The sequence below is a fragment of the Vicugna pacos genome, chromosome 28, assembly GCF_048564905.1.
Source record: "Vicugna pacos chromosome 28, VicPac4, whole genome shotgun sequence".
Classification (NCBI taxonomy): Eukaryota; Metazoa; Chordata; class Mammalia; order Artiodactyla; family Camelidae; genus Vicugna; species Vicugna pacos.
The window spans coordinates 18,054,052-18,077,920 of NC_133014.1; the positions used below are offsets into that span (position 1 = coordinate 18,054,052).

Sequence of the window (23,869 nt, forward strand, 5' to 3'; positions counted from 1 at the left end):
TCTCCAAGCCACTTACTCTGCTTCACAGGACCAGCTTTTGTTTGTCTCCTTTTCAAATTCATGCCCCCAACCCATCCTCCCCTTTTCTCAATCTTTTAAAATTTTTATTTATTTTTTTTAAATGGGGATACTGGGGATTGAATCCAGGACCTCATGCATGCTAAGCATGTGCTCTACCACTGAGCTATTTCCCTCCCTGCTATTTTCCTGTCCCCTTTCTTAAGTTCTCACTCATATAGGCCCTCCTGGGACAGAAACCCATGCCCCAGGCTAGTGCCGGGGTCCAGATATCCACAGACAGAACCCAGAGACTGAAAGCTAGTCTTTAAAGATAACTTCCTGATTTCTGTCTGTCCCACTAGCATAGGGACTTCTGGTCATTGACTATTTTTAAGGCCCATAGGGTTGGCTCAGCTTTTCTATCTGCAAGGTCAAGTCCTTAGTGCCTGTTCATCCTTAGGGATGGACCCTGGTCCTCTCCCGACTCCCAGGTGCTACTTCAGGTTCAGCACTACACCTCACCAGTGACTCCCAGGAAATGGGAGGTGTCCAACATGTGCATGCCTCACTCTGCACCTTGCACCTATGGGGACCTTTCAGGAAAGCATCCTGTACCCTGCCTCCCGAGTTCTGAGCATTCCTTTGGATTCTCCACCCGCTCTGTTCTTCCCTGGCTGCCCGGCTGCTCAGCTGGACGCCGAGCCTTCATGCTGCACTGGAGGTCTTTGTGTTGCTGATGCTCACGTGTCCAGTCTTGGTTTTGCTCCTGGTGCCTCTTGGTTCTGACAGTGTCACTATTTAATTCCATGGGAGCTCCCTTTGTGTTTCAGGTCTGGGGACTCCAGAAATAAACTGACACTGGGGAAGGGTCTGGGCGCATCCAGAGCCTCTGTGGCACTTAGTCAAGCGTCTTCAGTCACTGTCTTCTCATTCTGAAGACTTCACATAATTAAAACCATTCCTGGCCGACACCAAATACATTCTGCACATGCTGCCTGGATTACTGTGCAATTTTACCCCAGCGTGGCTCTCTCAGAAATTAATATTTCACTGAAACTATTCCTCTGGATGGGCTGAAGCCAGCAGCTGTGGAAATTCAACATTTGCTTTATACAGTGAAACTTCAGGACAGGGCATTTTCCATCTTTCTCAGATATGCAGCTGACTTGGGGGAAAAACTTAGCATTCTCCGCAGAATCCATGTGGCATGAGCCAAATATCCCAGCTCGCGTTTCTATGTAAAGTGATGAGAAAATACAGTTCTAAATGCCCATCATACAACATGGGTGCTTAAAAGTTAGGGTGACCATTCATTGAGTACCTGCTAAGTGTAAGGCGTCTTAGGGACCCTGTGAGTGTGCCGTACCTGGGCCTGTTGGCCTTCTGATCCATGCTCTTCCCTGGATAGCTGGGGCCAACCTGGAGGCTGCCTTTCTCAGTCTCGAGGGTGCTCTGGCTTCCTGCTAGGTCTGGCCAGTGGACTCACCAGTGGGAGACTGGAGGGCAGAGGAAAAGAGGAAGCCAGAGTATTTCCTCCCTCTCTCTTTTCCTCAAGCATCTCCGCTGGTCGTGGCTGCATCTCCGTGATACCAGCTTTCACTAGCTGAGTCCCCCATGGTTGCAGAGTTTTCCTTGTGACCCTGGCCCCTGGGGAGCACTGCCTCCTCCCTCAGTCCATTCCACTGCCTGCTGTTTGTTGCTGCTAATTACTGGATGACCTCATGATCCCATCCCACACAATCTTACTCCAACTTTTCCCTCTTTTTGAAGTTCATATCAATTTGAGAAGATCTTTAAATCCTTGACTTTGTCATCTGTTGTAGCAGTCTTCAAATCTCAGCTTCTCAGTCACCTTCGACCTATATTTCTGTTTTTCTCACATGCAACCAAGTCCCTACATTCAATTCCTTTTGTTGTCAATACTTGAAGCTGTTTCTGTTTCTCTGGTTGGAAACCGATTGATGGATTGAGTTAAGAATCATTAACTTCATTTTCAGGATGAGGAAGCAGAAGATCAGAGTGGTTAGCTAACCTTGCTCAGTCTTAAAGACAGGCAACAGTAAGGCTCCGGGTTAACCTCGGGCCGGACCAGCCCTGAGTCCTGTGCCCTCGCCCCCACACACACCTGTGCCCTGTTTGCTGCTGCCACATGAGTGGAGTCTGATTCCTCCTGTGCAATCCCTTCATAGTCTGGAAAGAGAACTCGCATAACCTTCTCCTCCAAGATCTCCCCAGATGAAACGTTCTCTGTCTTTTCAAATTGTTCCTTATGAGAAGGAATTTTGAATTTCTCCTGATATCATGATTGAGTCTTCTAGATTAATGCTTCTTAAACTTCAGTGTGAAGATGATGATTCAGGACAACTCTGGAGATCATGCATTAAATTATTTTTTTAAATTAGACTTTTTTTGGATATAATTTCAGATTTACCTGCAGTTGCAAGAAATAAGGCAGAGATCCCATATTCCATATAAAAATTCCCCAATGATAAATTCTTGCAAAACTATAGTACAGTATAACAACCAGGATGTTGACTTGATACAGTCAAAATACAGAACACTTCCATCATCACAAGAATCCCTCTGTTGCCCTTTTATTGCTGCAGTCACTTCTCTTCTGAACCCAATCCTCCTTAATTCCCAAAACCACTAATTTACTCCCTGCTTTTATAATTTTGACATTTTAATAATGGTATATCAACAAAGTCATAAGGTATTCAGTCTTTTGGATTGCGTTTAATCGCTCAGTATACTTTTCTGGAGATTCTTCCAGGTTGTTGCGTGTACTAAAAGTTTGTTCCTTTTTCCTTGCTGAATAGTATTCTGTGACATGAATATACCACAGTTTGTTTGAACATTCACCCACTGAAAGAAATTTGGGTTGTTCCTAGCTTTTGACTATCACAAATTAAACTACTAAGTATATGTGTGGGTTTTGTGTGAATATAAGTCTTCATTTATTTGGGATAAATGACCAGCAACAGTACAGCTGCTGGGTTATGTGATAGTTGCATGTCTAGTTTTTTTTTTTTGAGAAACTCCTAAACTGTTTTCCAGAGTAGCTGTTTCATTTTACATTCCCACCAGCAATGTGTGAGTGATCCAGCTTCTTCACATCTTTGTCAGCAGTTGGTGTTGTCACTTTGTTTCAGTTTAGCCATTCTGCTTGATGTGTAATGGTATCTCACTGTGGTCTTAATTTGCATTTTTCTAGTGACCAGTGGTGTTGAATATCTTTTCATATTCTTATTTGTTACTTCAATATCTTTGGTGAAATATCTCCTCATAACTTTATCCCTGATCTAAATGGATTGTTTGCTATTTTTTTTTTTTTTGCTGTTGAGTTTTGAGAGTTCTTTATATATTCTAGATACTAGTCCCTTTGGTAGATAGATGATTTGCACAGTTTTTCCCCACTCTCTAACTTGTCTTTTCATCCTCTTAACACAGAGAAAATGTTTTTAATTTTGATTAAGTCCAGATGATCAGTTTTCTCTCTTATGCATTGTGACTTTGGTGCCAAGTCTAAGAATTCATTGCCTAGTGCTAGATCCCAAATTTGTCTATTTTTTTTTCTGAAAGTTTTGTAGTTTTACAGTTTACATTTGGGTTTATGATCCATTCTCAGGTAATTTTTATATAAGGTGTGAGGCTTAGGACAAAGTTCATGTTTTGGCTTATGGATGTTCAGTTGCTCCATTTGTTGAAAAGGTTCTTTCTTCCACTGAATTGCTTTTGCATCTGTGTCAAAAATCAGTTGAGCATATTTGTATGGGTCTATTTCTGGATTCTCTATTCTTCTGAACTGATCTGTTTCTATCTCCCTGTAATAACACAGTCTTGATTAATGTAGCTATATAATCAATCAATAAACAAATGGGACCTAATTAAACTTACAGGCTTTTGCACAGCAAAGGAAACCATAAGCAAAGCAAAATGACAACCTACAGAATGGGAGAAAATATTTGCAAATGTTGCAACTGACAAGGGCGTAATTTCAGAATATATAAATAGCTCATACAACTTAATAACAAAAAAAACCAAACAACCCAATCCAAAAGTGGGCAGAAGACCTAAACAAACATTTCTTCAGTGAAGACATACAGTGGCCAATAGGCACATAAAAAAATGCTCAATATTGCTAATTATCAGAAAAATGCAAATCAAAACTACAATGAGGTACCACCTCACATCAGTCAGAATGGTCATCATTAAAAAGTCCCAAAATGATACATGCTGGAGAGGGTGTGGAGAAAAGGGAACCCTCCTACACTGCTGGTGAGAATGTAGTTTGGTGTAGCCGTTGTGGAAAACAGTATGGAGATTCCTCAAAAAACTAAAAATAGACTTACCATATGATCCAGCAATCCCACTCCTGGGCATATATCTGGAGGGAAATCTAATTTGAAAAGATGCATGCACCTCAATATTCATAGCAGCACTATATACAGTAGTCAAGACATAGAAACAACCTAAATGTCCACTGACAGATGGCTGGATAAAGAAATTGTGGTACATTTATACAATGGAATACTTCTCAGCCATAAAAAAGAATAAAATAATGCCACTTGCAGCAACATGGATGGATCTGGAGATTGTTATTCTAAGTTAATTCAGCCAGAAAGAGGAAGAAAAATACTATATGATATCACTCATATGTGGAATGAAAGAAAAAAAGAAAGAAAGAAAGAAAGAAAGAAAGAAAGAAAGAAAGAAAGAAAGAAAGAAAGAAAGAAAGAAAGAAAGAAAGAAAGAAAGAAAGAGGGGACTAATAAACTCATCTACAAAACAGAAACAGACTCACAGACATAGTAAACAATCTTATGGATACCAGGGGAAAGGAAATAAGAAGGGATAGATTTGGGACTTTGAGATTTTCAAATGTTAATCACTATATATAAAAGTAGATAAAAAACAAATTTCTTTGTTGTTTCATTTTGTTTTAGTCTGCACCTATTGATATAAACCAAACATGTGCAACGGTGCTTATATTAATGATTTTTTTTCTGAAGCACTTAGCCTTTGGACAGAAAAGCTGGCAGGTGAGGGTTAGAGTGGTCTGAGGGCGGTGGGAGGGCAACAAAAAGGTCCTGGTAAGAGCTGAATGTAGTGTAGTTATAGTAGTCAGATTGTGTAGGGAAAAGCAAATGGAAGTTGAGACTGACAAACTGGGTGAGCTGGAGAGTATAAGATGCTTGAGGTCCCAGAGAGGCTGAAAAGCAAATTTGCTTTGATTCTAGGAGCGAGAGTAGTAGGAATGGAAGCTTCTGGTTGGGGAGTGGGATTTCTGAGTGTGAGTTAATCATCCATGGAACACTGGCTTTGTCCATTTACTGTGGGAAACTCTAGGAACAGAGAAGAATGGAGACATGGTCCCTGCCCTTAAGGAGCTCACAGCCCAGACTTCAGAGGTGATGCCTTTCTAAGTGAAAGCAAGGTCCAGGATGTGTCCCTGGAAATGGTTTGCTGCAGTGGGTTGGAGGGGAATGTTGGTAGAACCAAGCCGAGCAGCTGGTAAGCTAGCATACTGGATGTGTCATCCATAGCTGTTTATCAGTCTTATAGAGAAAATCGAGGTTTCTCTCTGCTCAGCCATTTCTCCAGGGCCATGTGTATAACTTAGCATCTTGTGAGATGGGAGCTATTTTTCTATTCAAGCCTTTGCATCTCAGACTCCATGTGACCATATTGGGGTCAGTGCTTGCATGGGTATTCTTTAGTATAGATTTGAGAGTGAGTGGGTTTCAAAGACCTGCTTCCAGGTTTTGGTGCACAAGTCTCTAAAGAACTACAATCTTGTGCTTTAAGTTTCCTTTTCTTTCTTGCCCTTAACAGTAAAATGGAGGTAGGGAGATGACCCAAAGCCTTTGTGAGGCAGACGCAGCTGGGGTGAGTAAAGATATAAATAAACAAGCAGAAGTCAGATTCTGCAAAACTTGGCAGGAAGCAGTGATGACAAATGAATGAGTGTGTATGCGTGGAGGAGAGGGACAGCTCAGTGCCCTGGGAGCTCTGTGACTGATTTAATTTTTCTACACAATCCTAATTGAAACTGGCAACGTAAGGGAACTGTGTGTGACCTAGTTCTTTCAGAGACCTCCAGTGGCTTCCCTAGCTGAGTTGAGATTTCTGGATGGAAGATACAGGCTGTGGGAATCCACGCAGCAGTATGTCCAGTTTTTCGTGCCCACACAGGGCTGCATGAGACTTCATTTTATGGCCCATCTGTGCATTATTATCTGGAAAGTGAAATTCCTCCCTTCCTGTTCCAGAGAGTCTGGCTTGCAGACTTCACAGATGAAGAGCCACACACGCACACCCCACTCAAGCTGTGTTGTGGGTGTTGGCTGATCGAAGGGAGAGGAAGCATGCATCTTTGCTCTTTTACCCCTTGTTTCCCTTTCTTTCATGACCTTGGAAAGTTGGTTTCTCTGGCTGTCTGGATCCAATTCCAGGTTAAACCCTGGCAGTGGGCTTTGTCTCCTCAGAGAATGCTATTCTATATCTACAGGGGTCTGGAAGCCACCAAGCTTTCTCTGCTAAGCAGCCAGAACAACACCAAGTCTAAGGCATGCTGTGATCTCTCAGGCATGTGATGGCTCTCTGATATTTTTCTGTGCCATCTTTCTTCTCTTTCAGAGCCTGAGGAGCCAACCAGAGCCAGTCAAGTTTCAGAACCTCTACTGTCTGATACCAGCATTGCAAGGGATGAAATGTTCTAACCAGGTACTCCTCTGCTCTTGACAGCACACCTCTCCCCAGGTAGCTAAGGGGATAATAAGATTTTTTATGACCCTTTGCACGCTATATAATGAGGTAGTCATCTGCGTGGGGGCTTCCATACCAGGGGTGCTTACTGCTGCTACTGAAATAGAAGATTAAGTGTACCATCATCTGGCACATTTCATTTGGTACATCCAGTGGTTATACTCAATATAAAGGAGTAGACTCAAGGTTTCAGGGAATATGAATTTGCAGTACTTGGAACAAGTTTATCCCTAAATGGAAACCAGTGAAAATGGCATACAATGCGTGCAATTAGCTATTCCATCTAAGAGATGGTGCTCATAAGCCAGCTTGTCATCTTCATCAGGTGACCAACATGTGTTCAGGAAGACAAACTTCTGAGAGGTAGGCAGGTGATGGAAAGCAGGTGTCTCTTCAGTTTTGCCACATGTTTTCAGTAATTAGGTGAAGGAGCTTTGGGTTACGGGTGAAAGAAAGTTGTCAATGAGTAAGAAACATAAGAATTAGTAGGTGCTGTTCAAAGAGAGTACGCTGCAGGAGTTTACTGGCCCCCGAGTGTTCTCTAGATATGATTTTCCCCTAGAATGGTGTGGGATCACTCCAGTGGGTTATCACAGGGAGAAAACCCTGGCTTTGAAAATATGTGGCTGCTAAGTCACAATTCTGCCCTAGCCAAGATAATTCCCAGGGTCAGTTTGTCAAAAGGAGAGTCTGATCCAGATCTTATGCCAAGTGGCTCTCCAGTTATGAATTAATAGCTGGTATGGTTGATGCTGTATATTCTTGAGGGCTTGGTTGATGTGATCTTTTCTCCCAGAGAACACTTCTGGCCACTGGGAACATTTGGTTGCTCGTGTCCTCATCAAGGAGCTGCCAAGCAGCCGCTCTCTCTGACATCTTTCTCGCTGTATTGGTCATGCACATGAGATCCGCAAACACTGAGAGTGTCTTGGGCTGCTCAGTGAAGTAATTTGATGTTTGTTCTAGAACAGGGTTTATAGCCTTGATGCATTAACATTTTGGGGCCAGATAGTTCTTTGTTGTAGGGGTGATATCCTGTGCATTGTATGATTTTAGCAGTATCCTTGCCCCCTACTAGAGGCCACTTTCAACCCCCACCGCAGTTGTGACAGCCAGATGTCTCCTGGGGAGCACACTGCCCAAGGTTGAGAATCGCTGTTCTAGGAAGTAGCCAGTGATAAGGGACTTCCTTGAGAAACAGAGCACAAAATTGCACTTGTAGGTGGGTGAACGCTTCACGCCCCTTACCTTTATGTTGGTTAAGTGTGTTAGTCAGGGTTCTCCAAAGAAACAGAACTGTGCATGTATAACAGTAGATTTATTATGAAGACTCGGCTCACACAATCATGGAGGCTGAGAAGTCCCAATATCTGCCATCGGCAGCCTGGAGGCGCAGAAAGCCTCTCCAGGGGTGTGGTTTAGTCCAAGCCCAAAGGCCCGAAAACCAGGAGAGCCAGTGGCGTAAATCCCAGTCTGAGGGCCAGAGAAGACGAGACTGGAGGAGATGCTCCAGCTCAGTGGTGAATCAGGGAAAAAGAGGAGGCTTCTTACTTCCTCCTCCTTCTGTTCTATTCAGGCTCTCAGTGGATTGCGTAAAGCCTCTCCATCCTGGGGGGAGGGCAACCTGCTTTAGTGAGTCCACCAATTCAAATGCGGATCTCATCTGGAAACACCTTCACAGACATACCTGGAAATAATGTTTAATCTGGACATCCCGTGGCCAGTCAAGTTGACTCATAAAACTAACCATCACAGTAGGAGGCGCGGAAATGTTTTAATTACAGGGAGAATCACCAGTGGGCGGTGCAGAGCTGCCTGGATTTGCTCCGTCTCTGTTAAGAAAGGGCCCAGGCAGAGGGCTTGGGAGTAGAGTTTGGCTCTGGGAGTGATCACTTATCTAGCTTCTGCAGACCTTGTCTCATTAGTGAGGATGTTTAGGTGTGCTGACCCCTGCTCTTCAGTGACTCGTGCCACATGGACCACAGAGGGGCTTCCTAGTCACTCTTGAGCAGCTGCCCTGAGCAGACTCTCCTGTGCCGAGTCCTGCCCTCTGTCTCAGTGTCCTCACTAAGGTGCTCTTTCATCGCTTACAGAACTGACTGTGTGGCTGGCTGCTAAGTACTGGCTCTCCTACCCCAGATCAGATTCACACAGGAGGCATTAAGTGAAACTCCTTCTAGGCCTGTGCTGTTACAGTATCTGAGTGCTCGGCTAAAGGGGCTCACAGACTTCCAGCAGAGCATCTGCAGACTCTGTTGGGCATCTTATATAAAGTGAAGAGCTTGATTCCCAAGGCCTGGGTGCCCAAGATGGCCCTAACGCGCTCCCAAGTGATCCGAGGATCCTGCTGGTCTTTGGACCATACTTTGAGTAGAAGACTCTAGACCAGAGGAGTGCAAACTATATATGGTCCCAGGGCCAAATTGGGTCCAACAACCTGTTTGTGAAAGTGAAGTTTTATTGTGACGCAGCCGCACGTGTTCATTAGTGTCTTGGTGGTGGTGGCTTTGACACCACAACTGCAAGGCTGCGTGGCTAAAACAGCGAGTACGTACCCTGCAGAGCCCTTTTATGGTAAGGGTGTGAAGGTTACTGACCCCTGCTGTGTGGTGACTTGTGCCACATGGACCACAGAGGGGCTTCCTAGTCACTCCAGGATGGCCCACCCAGCAGTTGTCTGTCCTAGCCCATAGCATGCCTTCTTTTCCCCTCTTTCTTTTGCCTCTGGCCCCTACAACCCTTCCATTAGCGCCAGAGGCATGAAAAGACTTGCAGAAAGAATTTCTGTGCCATAGTTAAGCTTCCATCTTGTGTGTGGTCTTCTCGTAGTCCTAAGGAAGTACCCCTGCTCAGCACCAGAGCCAGTCAGCTCCGCTGTCCTTTTAGTCTTCCAAGTGGCTCGCTCAAGGGTCTGTTCAGAAATACCCTGGGAGACTTACTCATGCATACAAAGCTCATGCCTAATCACTCCTTTTGTTTGCTGAGAGCCTCTTTTCATCAGAGGTTTTAACTGAAGTGCAGCTGATTTACCATGTTGTGTTAATTCCTGGTGTGCAAGACAGTGATTCAGTCGTATAGGCACTGTGCTAGGTACCAGGGTAACAAGGATTTGTAAGATGCCTCATCCGTCCAGGAGACAAACACGTTCACCAGGAATTCCAGTTACACTATTGTATGTGCAATATTAGAAGAATATTTGAATACTTTGTTGGCCAGGAAAAGAGTCTGAAAGATTTGGAGCTTTACTGCATTAGACCTTTTTTTATTTTATTTTTTTAAATCATGACTCTTTATTAAATTTGACACAAACCCATTTTTGCATCCATTGATGTGATATCTTTTTCTTCTTAATCTATCAGTGTGATAGATTACAATTATTTACATTCTTTTTTTATAAGTGAGGTAATATCTTTTACTTAAAATTAAGCCATATTCATAGTGTGATATAAATAAGAATTCTGTTGACTTTAATTTTTTATTGAAGTGTAGTTGATGTACAGTATTATATAAATTACAGATGTACAATATAAGGGTTCACAATTTTTAAAGGTTATTCTCCATCTGTAGTTATTGTAAAGTATCAGTTCTGTTCCCTTGTACCATATGTCCTTGTAGCTTACTTTGTACGCAATAGTTGGTGCTTCTTAATTCCTTACTCCTGTGTGGCTCCTCCCCCCTTTCCTCTCCACACGGGTAACCACTAGTTTCTTCTCTGTATCTGTGAATCTGCTTCTTTTTTGTTATATTCACTAGTTCGTTGTATTTTTTAGATTCTACATATAAATGATATCATAGAGCATTTTGGCTTCAATTTTAATATCCCATAATTCTGCTACCGTTCCTGTAAAGTGAAAATCAGTATTTGATTACAGGATTCTCTGAAGGTCGTAACCTTTTAAATTCATTGCTGTGCCTCATCAATACTTTATACTTTTATTATTATTGTTAATGTTTTAAATTGTGGTAAAATATACACAAAATTTGCCGTTTTAGCCATTTTTAAGTGGACAGATCAGTGGTATCAAGTACATTTACTTTGTTGTGCAGCCATCACCACCATCCACGCCCAGAGCACTTTCAACCTTGCAAAACTGAAACTTTGTACTCTGTACCCATTAAATAGTAACTTCCCATTCCTCCCTTCTCCCACCCCCGACAGCCACCGTTCTGCGTCCTGTCTCTGTGAAGTCGGCTGCTGTAGGAGCCTCATGTAAGTGGAATCGTACCATGTGTGTTCTTTTGTGACTGGCTGATTTCACTTAGTATAATGTCCCCAAGGTTATTCCACCTTGTAGCATGCATCAGAATTTCATTCCTTTTTAAGACTGTGAGTAGTGTTCCATCAGAGGCATACACCACATTTTTGTCTATCCATTCATCTGTGTAGGGGCAGTTTGATTCCATCTTTAGACTGCTGCAAGTAATGCTTCTTCATAACTGCTGTATAAATATCTGTTTGAGTCACTGCTTTCAGTTCTGGATACAGACCCAGAGGTGGACTTGCAGGATCATATAGTAATTCTATTTTTAATTTTTTGAGGAAATGCCATACTGTTTTCCATAGTACCTCTACCACAACTTTACCTTCCCACCAACCGTACACGGGTTCCTCTCCAAATCCTCCTCAGCAGTTGTTATGTTCTGTTTTTTTGGTAGTAGCCATCCTAATGGATGAGGGGTGGTATCTTTTCTTGTTTTTTTTTTAATTGAAGTATAGTTGATTTACAATGTTATGTTAATTTCTGGTGTACAGCATAATGATTCAGTTATACATATATATTATTTTTTATATTCTTTTTCATTATTTACATATTGTAATATTGTAATATTACATATTACAATATTACAAGCTATTGAATATAGTTCCTTGTGCTATACAGTATAAACTTGTTATTTATTTTATACATAGTAGTTAGTATATCCTGAGCTCCCAATTTATCCATCCCTACCCCCTTTCTTCCTGGTAACCACAAGTTTGTTTTCTATGCTTGTGAATCTGTTTCTGTTTTGTAAAGAAGTTCATTTATACCTTTTCTTTTTTTTTAGATTTTACATATAAGTGATATCATATGGTGTTTTTCTTTCTTTTTCTGGCTTACTTCAATTAGTATAACAATCTCTCAGACTATCCATATTGCTGCAAATGGCATTATTTTATTCCTTTTTATGGCTGAATAGTATTCCTATGTATATAAATAATATAATTCCATTTTATATATATATATATATAATAACTTCTTTATCCAGTCATCTGCCAATGGACATTTAGGTTGCTTCCCTTCCATGTCTTGGCTATTGTATATAGTGCTGCTATGAACATTGGGATGCATGTATCTTTTCAAATTAGAGTTCTCTCCAGATATATGCCTGGGAGTGAGATTGCGTGATCATATGGTGAGTCTGTTTTTAGTTTTTTGAGGAATCTCCATACTGTTTTCCACAGTGGCTGCACCAAACTACATTCCTACCGGCAGTGTAAGAGGGTTCCCTTTTCTCCACACCCTCTCCAGCATGTATCATTTTGGGACTTTTTAATCATGGCCATTCTGACTGATGTGAGGTGAACTTCATTGTAGTTGTGATTTGCATTTTTCTGATAATTAGCAATATTGAGCCTTTTTTCATGTGCCTATTGGCCGTTTGTATGTCATCATTGGAGAAATGTTTGTTTAGGTCTTCTGCCCATTTTTTGATTGGGTTGTTTGTTTGTTATTGAGTTGTATGAGCTTTGTGGTGTTTTTTTATTTTAGTCTCTAATTATTAGTGATATTGAGCATCTCTTCATGTGCTTACTCAGTTATTGGCCATTTATAACTCTTCTTTGGAAAAATATCTATTCAAGTCCTTTGCCCATTTGTGTTTTGTGTTTTTTGTTGTTGAATTGAATGAGTTCTTTATATAATCTGAATATTAACCCCTCATTGGATATATGATTTGCAAATATTTTCTCCCATTCCATGGGTTGCCTTGTAACTCTTTTGGTTGTCTCCTTTGATGCACAGAAGTTTAAAGTTTTAATGTAGCCCAGCTTATCTATTTTTATTTTGTTGCTTTTGATTTTGGTGTTATATCCAATAAATTATTGCCAAATCCAGTGTCACAAGACTTTTCTCCTATGTTTTATTCTAATAGTTGTATAGTTTTAGCTCTTCCATTTAGGTCTTTAACCCATTTTTAGTTAATTTTTTTTAATATGATGTAAGGTAAGGGTTCAGCCTCATTCTTTTGTATGTGAATATCCAGTTTTCTCAACAAGACTCTCCTTTCCAAACTGAATGGTCTTGGCACCCTTGTTGAAAATCATTTAACCGTGTATATAAGGTTTTATTTCTGTGATTTCTATTTTATTCTATTTTATCCGTATACCTGTCTTTATGCAAGTACTATACTGTTTTGATTACTGTAGCTTTGTAGTAAGTTTTGAAGTTAAGAAGTGTGACTTCTAACTTTTTTTTTTAAATTAAGATTATTTGGCTATTTGTACTGCTTGATATTCCGTATGGGTTTTAATATGGATTTTTCTATTTCTGGAAAAAAGCCCTTGGGATTTTGAGACTACCGTGGAACTTCTGAATTCTCTTTTAAAGGAAACATTAGTCAGACAGATAAGAGGAAGAGGAGCATTTAGGCAAAAGGAAGGGTACAACCAAAAGCATGAAAAGATAAAAGAGCTTAGTGTATTTGGGAACTAAAAGTAATTTGGTATTGTTGGAGCATTAGGCGTACTTGTATCTCTGTGCGTATGTATATGTGTATGTGTGTGGACTTGGGTAGGAGATGAATTAGGAGCTAAAACAGAGGTCAGATATTGTGGAAGTGAATGTGTGTTGTGTTAAGAATTTTAATGAAGATTAGTTGAAGTGTTGGACTGTGGAGTGAAGTGGTCAGATTGGCACTTTATAAAGATAACCCTGTTGGTGAGAGTGGGTGCTAAACTGAATAGGAAGAGGTTCTGGCAGAAGCGTCAGATTGGAGACTGTTGGAAAACTCCCAGACTTGCACTGTGGTGGGTTAGTGGGGGTAGATAAGAGGGGATGTGCCTGGAACAGCGTTGTCCCACTGCTCACCCAAATATTCCAGTGGCTTCACTTTCTTCCTGGGTCCTGAAATCCTCATACCTACAGAACAGTCTCTGAACTCAGCATGGTGGCTCCAACTCTTCACCTGTATCATCTACTTGTCACCTTTTGGGAACTCAAGTGGCCGTTGAGGGAACCTATACTCTGGCCCGGAGGTGCCAGGTCCGTCACAGGAGCTAGCCCCTTCTCAGAGGCCCCGAGCTCCCACTCCTCATCCTGCCACTTTCTGGGCCTCTGGCTCCTCCGGAGACCGTGTGCTCATTTCTGTCTTACCTGTGGGTTGGTCTTCTTCCCTTGCTTTGGTCTCCCCTAGGCCCATTGGAATCCACCAAAGTGAGAGTTGTCTTATCTGCTGGGACCCGTTCCGGCCACCTGTGGCACTGCAGCCCTTCAAGCCGTCTCAGTGTGATCCATGTTACCAGTGTCTGTGGCCCACCTGAGAACCTCTTTCTTCTGCAAGGACGGGAGCCTCTGCTTCTTTGGCTTTCGCCAGCCTGACACCCCTCCATACCCTGTGATTCAGTCCCCTGTCTCCAGCGAGAGTGGCACTGAATAGGAGCCATCAAGATCTTTGCCACCTGAAATCCTCAGCTCTCTGAGGGCTTCACTGAATGAACTGGGTGATGATAATGCTGGGTCCGAGCGACAGCAGTTGGAGAAAGAATGTGCTCCTCCAGCCAGAGGCCAAACCCCCGAAAACTGAGACCCTGAGTTCCTGTTCTGAACCCTGGGGATACAGTTCCTTTGATGGGCAGACAGCGACAGAGCATGTGTTATCACACAGTCCCAGGGTCACAGGTGGAGTCATGGAGCTGGAGGCAGGGAGCAGGCTTGAGCTCCCAAGGTCTTGGGACATTTTAGAACTGGAACCACGCTGGCAGTTCTGGAATAGCCAGCTCTGAGCCACTGCCAAGGATGCACATTTGGAGATATGTGGGATGAGGCAAGCTGATTAAGGTACACAAGTGCCATCAGTACAGGGAAAAGCAGGGCCAGGTGAAGAGCAGGCTGTGGCTTGGGGTTAAAATGCAAGAATAAAGGGATGATGGGCTGCTCCTTACAGGAAAACCAGGCAGAATGAAATAAAAAGTATCAAGGGAAGGTGAGGGAGAGAAGTGTCAAAATGGGACGTTGGGAGAAGATGGGCAAGAGAAAGGAGAAAGGCCAGGAAAAACAGCTTTAAGGAGTTGTCACTTCCTTGCGGAGCAAAGAGAGTAAGATCCCAGATCTTTGCAGTCCCCTAGTTGGGAAGGTTGGCTGGCATTTAGGGAACTGGCTTTTGTTCTTGAGCCCAGGCTACTGGAACACAGCCTCAGGAAATCAGGACATGTTCTCATCACTCACTTTGTGTTCCCGAACAGAGGAGAAGAGAGGGAGGGTGGCCACCTTGATCCAGCCGAAGCATCTCCAGGAGGCCTTCTCCGGATGCCGCATCAAGGCTGCCCATCTGCCACAGCACGGAGCTGGTGATCCCGGAGCACGTGGACATGGCTTTGCTCAGCAGCATCCTAGCAGCCTATTCCGTTGTCTCAGGTAGCTGTCCAGTCTCGGCTGGGCCAGGGCTGAAGCCTGGGGCTGGGCAGAGCCATCTCCTGGGTGGCCATCCCTGGCCTCATACCCAGGAGAGAAGTGCTGTGCAGTCATAGTGGAGGGGCTCCGTGTTACTGAGTTTTGAGATGAAAAGTCTGTGGTTTGAAAGTTAAGCTTGGCATTCTCTAATTTGGCAAGTGCGGGGTTCTAATGCTTTGTCTTGCTGAAAATGTTTGGTTTTCTTTTGGGCTTAAGTGAGTGAGTGAAGTAGCCTGGGGCTGCTGTTGGCTCTGTCATTAAGCGTTTAACTGTGATATGAAAAGCCACAATGGAGGGTCCTTAGCCTGATTATTTCTGTGCTGTGGTTCTCAGCCCCACCCAGGGCGTGTGTGTGTGTGTGTGTGTGTGTGTGTGTGTGTGTGTGTGTGTGTGTGTGTGTGTGTTTAGTCTGTGCCTAGGGGGCTGTGTGAGGTGTCTGATAACTTTCTGGGAGACATGGAGACAGAAAGTATCTGAGTTTGGGAGAATGTGATAGCTGCCCCTCCCTTGGTTCAAACTTGTATTCTTTTAGGATGATGGCTGACTTTATCCTCAACATCGTTTCCTGAGAACAAGTACTGTACATATAAACGGAGTAATTTAAAAATGCATGAAAATATACCTCAATAAAACCGAAATTAATAAAAAACATGAAAATGCTCAGTGGTTTGAATGACTAAACTAATTTTCTGCTGCTTGAGTGAGTTTACAGTTTTTGGTAGTTTGCTTTTGCTTTGTTTCACTTTGCCTGATGTTTCTGGTTATAAAACGGAAGAGACTGAGGTTCTGATTAGATTTCCCCTGGGACTGATTTTACTTTCTAGTTCTCTAGTCAGGATGTGGTGACTTCAGAGTGCAGATGCAAAATTTGTTATTTCTACTTAAAATGGCAAATCTGAGCGAGGATTGAGGATAAAGGAAGCTCATAGCTTCTTGCTGAGAAAGCATCTTGCATGACATGCAACCTGATTTTAGGAAGGAAGACTTCTTAAGAGTTTGGCTGGCTCCTCTGTGGTTGACAAGATGCAGCATGTCGTCTTCACATGCCTCGAGTCCAGGGTTCTTCCTTCTCAGATCAGCAAAGGCTCAAGTCATCAGTCAACTCCCTACTTCCCCAGGGAAGTTCAGTGCCTGGGGCCTTCTTACCTGTGCACCCACACACCAGAGGAGTCTCCGTTCTGCTCGTTCAAGCAGAATAGTGACTATTCCGGGGAGAAAGGACACTGGGTCTGGAAAAGAGATGTTTGAAACTCTGGTATCATGTTTTCACATGCTGATCCCTCAACTCTATAGTGAAGACACCCCCAAAATGAAGTGAGATGTGGCAGGGAGGGTCTGGAGTTTCCAAGGCTTCACATGAAAGTTGCAAATAAGCTGTTGAAGGGAAATATCTCGGGTAAGAGCAAACAGGCTAGTGGGCTTTGGAGCTTGACTTGGCACAGGAAGTACCTGGTGGCTTTCCATTTTGGCCAGCATGAGCCTCAGTTGTGGTCACTGAATGAACTAACTGAGTGTCCTGGTGTTTATCATTTGTTTTATGATCTTTTTTTTTCCCTTTTTCAGGTGTATTAGGTAGGATTATTGCAGTTTGACTGCACATACACATTATATTACATGTAAATACACATATATAATACACTGCATTTTTTTTAGTTTACATATATGTGTTGACCATTGTTTCTAAGAACAGATTAGAGCTTTAGCTTTTTAAACTTACATAGTTATCAAAGGAATAAAGCCAATCACAAAATAAGAATCCACAGAATGTGGTGATCCAATCATAAAGGACAGTCAAATGTGATTATACATATTCAAGAAATCAATCATCTAAGTTATAAATAATAAGTAGTTCATTTGTGTCCTAATTTTTTTATTTTTTTAGATTCCACATATAAGTGATATCACATGGCATTTTTCTTTCTCTTTCTAGCCCACTTCACTTAGAGTGATGATCTTGTGGTCCATCCAAGTTGCTGCAAGTGGCATTATTTTAATCTTTTTTATGACTGAGTAGTGTTCCATTGTATATATGTACCACATCTTTATCCAGTCATCTGTTGATGGACATTTGGGTTGTTTCCATGTCTTGACTATTGTAAATAGTGCTGCTATGAACACTGGGGTGAAGGTGTCTTTTTGAAGTAGGGTTCCTTCTGGATATATGCCCAGGAGTGGGATTACTGGATCATATGGTAAGTCTGTTCCTAGTCTTTTGAAGAATCGCCATGCTGTTTTCCACAGTGGCTGCACCAAACTGCATTCTTGCCAGCAGTGTAGGAGGGTTCTCTTTTCTCCACACCCTCTACAGCATCTATCATTTGCAGACTTTTTAATGATGGCCATTCTGGCTGCTGTGAGGTGACATCTCATGGTAGTTTTGATCTATATTTCTCTGACAGTTAGCAATGCTGAGTGTTTTTTCATGTGCCATTGGCCATTTGTATGTCTTCATTGGAGAAATGTTTGTTTCGGTCTTCAGCCCATTTTTTGATTGGATTGCCTATTTCTTTGATATTAAGGTGTATAAGTTGTTTGTATATTTTGGAAATTAGTCCCTTGTTGGTCGCATCATTTGCAAATATTTTCTCCCATTCTGTAGGTTGTCTTTTTGTTTTGTTGATGGTGTTCTTAGCTGCGCAAAAGCTTTTAAGTCTAATTAGATCCCATTTGTTTATTTTTGCTTTTATTTCCATTGCTCCCAGAGCTGGTTCAAAACATATATTGCTGTGATTTATGTCCACAAGTGTTCTGCCTATGTTTTCCTCTAGGAGTTTTATAGTATCTGGTCTTACATTTAGGTCTTTAATCCATTTTGAGTTTATTTTTGTATATGTTGTTAGAGAATGTTCTAATTGCAGTCTTCTACGGGTAGCTGTCCAGTTTTCCAAGCACCACTTATTGAAGAGAATGTGTTTTCCCCATTGTATATTCTTGCCTCCTTTGTCATAAATTAATTGACCATAAGTGCATGGGTTTCCTTCTGGACTTTCTATCCTGTTCCATTGATCTATGTGTCTGTTTTTTGTCAGTACCACACTGCTTTGATTACTGTAGCTCTGTAGTACGGTCTGAAGTCAGGGAGCATGATTCCCCAGCTCCATATTAGGAAAATGGGCCAAAATTTTACTATGAAGATAATTTATTTCAGAACTGTTTATAATAGTAAAAAAATATATATATAAATATGTGAATATTAATTGAAGTACAAAAATGTTTATGATGTGTTGTTAAGTAAACAAACCCTGTTGCCACACAGTATATGCAGTATAATCCCATTTATGTGTATGTATTCATATGTATATGTAACCACATTTTACTCCAAACTATATCTGGATGCTGAGATATGTATGAATATGTGTCTGTGAATTTTTAATTCTCTTTTGCTTAGCTATATTTTTAAGTATTTTTAAGTATTTTATACTTCATTGATACTACTTTTGTAATACGTAATGCTATTTTATTGAAATTAAAATTATATATATATATATATATATATATATATATATATATATAAAATTAACATCGCCCTACTCTTTTCTGACCTTCCTAGCTGAGTATCTAAATGCCCTGAACATTACCACTTAGCTGTGCCATATGTATTTCAAATTCAGCCTTGCCTGGAATTGTCCTTCTGTTTAAATATGCTCCTTCTTTTGTGTACCACCTAGAGCATTACCCACACTAGAAATATGATTTTTGGCCTTTGATCTATCTTCTTCACTGCTCAGATCCAATTGCTTAGGGTTGGTCCATTTCTCCTTTCAGTGTCCCTGAAATGCATCCCTTCCACTTCACTCCCACTATCATTGAGTTGGTTCAAGCTCATTCATGGTTTTGTCTGCCTTGCCATAATGGCATTTTCCATGGTCTACCAACCTCCAATCTGTGTCTTATAGAGAAACGGTCTTTCTAAAATGTAGGTGTGATGATGCAATTCTTTTTACTTCTTAGAATCTGTTAGTAGATCCTCATTATATCTAGGATAAAATCCAAACACTTTTGTATGGTTTAACAGTTAGAATTGTTTTGGCTGCAAATCATAGAAAACTTCAGCTTGGTGGCCTAAACACACAGAAGTTATCTTACCCACATAACAAGAAGTCTGGAGGTGGGTGGTTGCTAGCATTGGTCCATTGACTCAGAAATGTAGGAGCCAGCTTCTCTCTGATTCTCATGGCCTTTCTTTTATGCTTGTCATCTCATGGCTGCAAAATGACTGCTGTTGCTCCTGCTGTTTGAGTCAAGATTTACAATAAACATTTGAAAAATAGGCACCATGAGCAAAGCACTGTGCTAGGTAACTGGAAGCCTCAAGTCGTGTGGATTTGCTCCTCAAATTTCTCACTGTTGTGGGGAAGATATGGTTATGCAACTAATTATAATACAGCTACACAAAGTGCTGTGTAGTTTGGAGAGGCTGGTTGTGCTCATCGTCCCTTCCGGATTCAAGGAGCCAGAAAATCATCATAATACAGTATCGACTTAAGCAGGAATAAAGCCAGATTAGAGAGTGTGTCAGGCCTTCTACCCAGCTGTCCTTGAAGCCGAAGCCATAGGACCGCGGGTCTTTCCCACTGCAGGCGCAGAAACGTGCGCAGAGGGGAATGAGGCCGAGTGATGAAAGGCCGCTTCCGGGGTGCTTGCTGCCGGGGCCCAGGGGGAGGGAAGCTGAAAGAGATACAAGCAAAGGAGTATGCGCCAGAGCCAGGCGAGCGGGCACAGTGGTTCTCCAGCACTCCTTCCTGGGGATGGAAAAGTCAGGCTGAAAGGGAAAGGAAGCTTTCTTCAGCACTTCAGAGGGCAGCAGCATTAATGGGAGCCTTTGGTTTTCTCTGGGGAGGGGCAGAATCCCACGAAGGGACATCCTTGCAATGCCTTAAGGGTTCAGAGAAGAGATTGTGCTGAATATTCTCTGATACTACACAAGCCCCATTGTTTTGTTTAAAGCTTTTTTATTATCTTTTTTATGTTTTTCTTTCCACTTAAGGGATTGAAAGCTTTGGGGCCAACAAGAAAGTCCAGGCAGGAAAAGATCACACTTGCATGGACGCCAGCTGACCTGGCCTGGGCTAGTGTTACTTCCTCTCCTACAGAGTCTGTTGGACATGATCTGACTTCCAAGGGTGCAAATGAAATTAGCCCCAGGACCTCCACATAGTGCCTCTTCCTGCCTGTGAAAACAATGACCCTGCAGGAAGCAAGATATAGCAATACATTTGCTTTTATTTATTGAGGGAGAGCAACCAACAGTAGCCCTCCCTACTCTGCTGCTTAGGCAGTTAACAGCTGGCTGGATCTCCTCAAGACAGGGGTGGTTCATTGGCTACGAGGAAGTGACCTGGAGCAGAGAAGAGAAAAAGCAACCACAACAGAGCTACAGTTTTGACTTTTTGTAAAAGAATAAGGCAGAGAAACAACACAAATCATATCAGCTGTGAAAATCAGTCCTGCGTCACCCGCTCAGCATCCAGTGAGACCCAGTAAACCCTCGCTTTCTCTGTTTGCTTTTACTGGGCTTCTCTGGGAATCCATGTCTGAGACTACTGCAGGCAAAGAAATGTTTTCTGATCTGTGTAGTAATACAGGGCAGGTGGACTAGTTACACTAAAGGGAGAGAAGTGGTTTCCAAGATTCAGTTCAGTAACCACCTTCAAAGTTAACCTGTGTAGTAGGTGGGGTGAGGGTAGGGTGTGAAAGACAGACACACACTCACAGGGAAGGGAGAGTGGGATGAGAAAAGAAAGGAAGGAAAGAGGGCGAGAGGCAGGGAAACAGGTGGATGGAGGAATGAGAGAGAGGGAGGAGGGGGAAGAAAGAGAGGAAGGAGAGAGGGAAGGAAAGGAAGAAGGAAGGAGGGAGGAAAGAGGGGAAGACGAGAGGAAAATGAGAGCGAGCTATTGTTTGTTGAATGCCTCTCTTTGCCAGGATCTGGGAGAGTCCCCTTTACGCGTGCCACCTGTCACACCTTTAGCACAACTCAGCAGAGTAGATAGTGTTACTGTTGTTGAGAAGGTGAGTCTGAGATGAGGCTTCAGATACAGGTCTGCTTGATAGTTTTTCACCCTGGTAAAAGCATGGATTTGTGCACCTTTTCTAGAAAAACCGTCTCAGATTCCTGTATCTGAGCTTAGCTTTTCGACTCACTTTTGTATTTCCAGGGACCCTCCCTCTTCCTGCTTCTCTAATTGCACTTCCCTTTGCTACTGCGACTGATGGGCCAGCCTCCCTGCCGGGCTGGCCTGTCAGTTACGCTCCTCAAAGCAAAAGCTCCCTCAATATTCTCAGTGTTTGCTGAGTATCAGCTAGACAGAGTCCAGTTTCAGGCTCCTTCACTGCCTCCTTCCTTCCTTCCTTCCTTCCTTCCTTCCTTCCTTCCTTCCTCCCTTCCTTCCTTCCTCCCTTCCTCCCTCCCTTCCCTCCTTCCAGATATAATAGACATAGAACATCATATAGATTTAAGGTGACAACATGTTGATTTGATACGTTTCTGTAAAACAGTATGATCACCATCACACATTAGTTAACACCGCTCTCACATCACGTAATTATTGTCTCCTTTTTGTGTGTGTGATGAGAACAGTCACGATCTAGTCTCTCAGCAACTTTGAAGTCTGTAATACAATGCTAGTGTCTATTGGCTCTGCTGGGCATTAGGTCCCCAGGACGTATTTATCTACCAGTTGCTAACATGTACCTTTCAACAGCATATCCCCCACCCCCGAGCCCCTGGTAGTCAGCATTCTACTCTGTTTATAAGTAAACTTTTTTAAGAATAAGAAAATGAATATATATATATGCTCATGTATGACAGAAGAGTTGTGCTGTGCGCCAGAAATTGAGACAGCATTGTAAACTGACTATACCTCAATTTAAAAAAAAAGTAAACGTTTTTAGATCCCATGTTACTGACATCATACGGTGTTTGTCTTTCTCTGTCTGACATTTCATTTAATGTCCATCCGTGTTGTAAATGGCAGGATCCATCCGTGTTGTAAATGGCAGGATCTCCTTTCCAGTGGCTGAATAAGATTGCAATATATATATCACATCTTCTTTATCCATTCATCTGTTGATGGACACTTAAGTTGTTCTCATATCTTGGTTATCACGAATAATGCTGCCACGAACATGTCTTCAAGGTAGTGACTGCATCTCCTTCTGTTTTCTTGATCATCTCAGTGTATGCAAAAAAAGCATTTGACAAAATGCAACTTTCTTTCATGATAAACCCTCAACAAATTGGGCATAAAAGGGACATAACTCAATATAATAAAGGCAATATAGGACAAGCCTGAAGCTAATACCATACTCATTGGTAAAAGATTGAAAGCTTTTGATCACATACAAAGGCTCCACCCTTCCATTCCCCCCTTTACATTTCTGATGTCACAGTTCACTTCTTTTTATACTGTGTTTTCTTTAACGGATTACAGTAGTTACAGTTATGTCTAATACTCATTCCTTTCGTCTTTATACTTCAGGTAAGTGGTTAACACACCATCCTGTTACAGAATTAGAGTTTTCTAAATCATTTGCCTTTACCAGCATGTTGTATATTTCAACATGTTTCTATGTCACTATCTAGCATCTTTTCATTTCAGCTGGAAGAAATCCTTTCAGCATTTCTTGCAAGGCAGCTCTAGTGGTGAAGAACCCCCTCAGCTTCTGTTTCTCGGATGAAGTCTTTATTTCTCCTTCATATCTGAAGGATAACTTTTCCAGATAGAGTATTCTGGGTTGGCAATTTTTTTTTGCTTTCAACACTTTGAGTTGTCATTCTGCTATCTCCTGGCCTGTAGAGTGACTACTGAAAAATCTTCACGTAGCCTAATGGGGTTTCCTTCGTAAGTTACTGTCTTTTTTCCTCTGGCTTTTTTTTTATTCTCTCTTTTTCTTTGATTTTTTAACAATTTCATTATAATGTTCTTGGGAGTCTTTTGCATTGAGATAGTAGGGTGATCTATTAGCTTCGTGAGCTTGGGTTTCTAAGTCTTTCCCAGATTTGTGAAGTTCTCAGCTATTATTTCTTTAAAGAAACTCCTGCCCCTCTCTTCTCCTGGACTCCAGCTAAATTTGTACTGTGTATATTTGATTGACTCCTTTAGGTCATGTACTTTCTTCACTTTTTTTTTTAATTCTTTTTTCTCTGTTCACCTTTGATTGGGTTATTTCAAAATTACTGTCTCCCTGAGTTTAGCTGTGGCACATGTTTTGATCAGAAATGTAGTTTCTCTTTATTCTAGTAGTTTTATAATTTGTACTAGTTCTTTGTTTCTGTTGTCATTTGTTTTTTTTTTTAAAGTTAAAATTATAAATCATGTCTAATCATACTGAATTGTAAAAATTCTACTGTATATTTATTTTAAGGAAAAATGAGAATAAAAATATCTGGTTTGTCCTGCAGAAAAAAAATTTTTTTTGCTAGCTTCCTGGTTGCTTATTATGTCCTGATC

The 23,869-nt window shown here is 41.8% G+C and overlaps 1 protein-coding gene across 6 annotated transcripts in view; it reads left to right on the forward strand.

Annotated features, from left to right (window-relative positions):
- Window positions 1–23,869, forward strand: part of EVA1A (eva-1 homolog A, regulator of programmed cell death) — a 110,549-nt gene that overhangs the window by 51,385 nt on the left and 35,295 nt on the right. For 5 of the 6 annotated variants that reach the window (XM_072951571.1, XM_072951569.1, XM_072951570.1 and 2 more), the window contains 3 exons: window positions 6,640–6,726; window positions 10,928–10,978; window positions 15,209–15,380. In XM_072951571.1, coding sequence (XP_072807672.1) covers window positions 15,335–15,380 — 46 coding nt within the window. In that variant the 5' untranslated portion in view covers window positions 6,640–6,726; window positions 10,928–10,978; window positions 15,209–15,334. The remainder of the gene's footprint in view (window positions 1–6,639; window positions 6,727–10,927; window positions 10,979–15,208; window positions 15,381–23,869) is intronic. The other variant, XM_072951572.1, reaches the window with a different exon arrangement.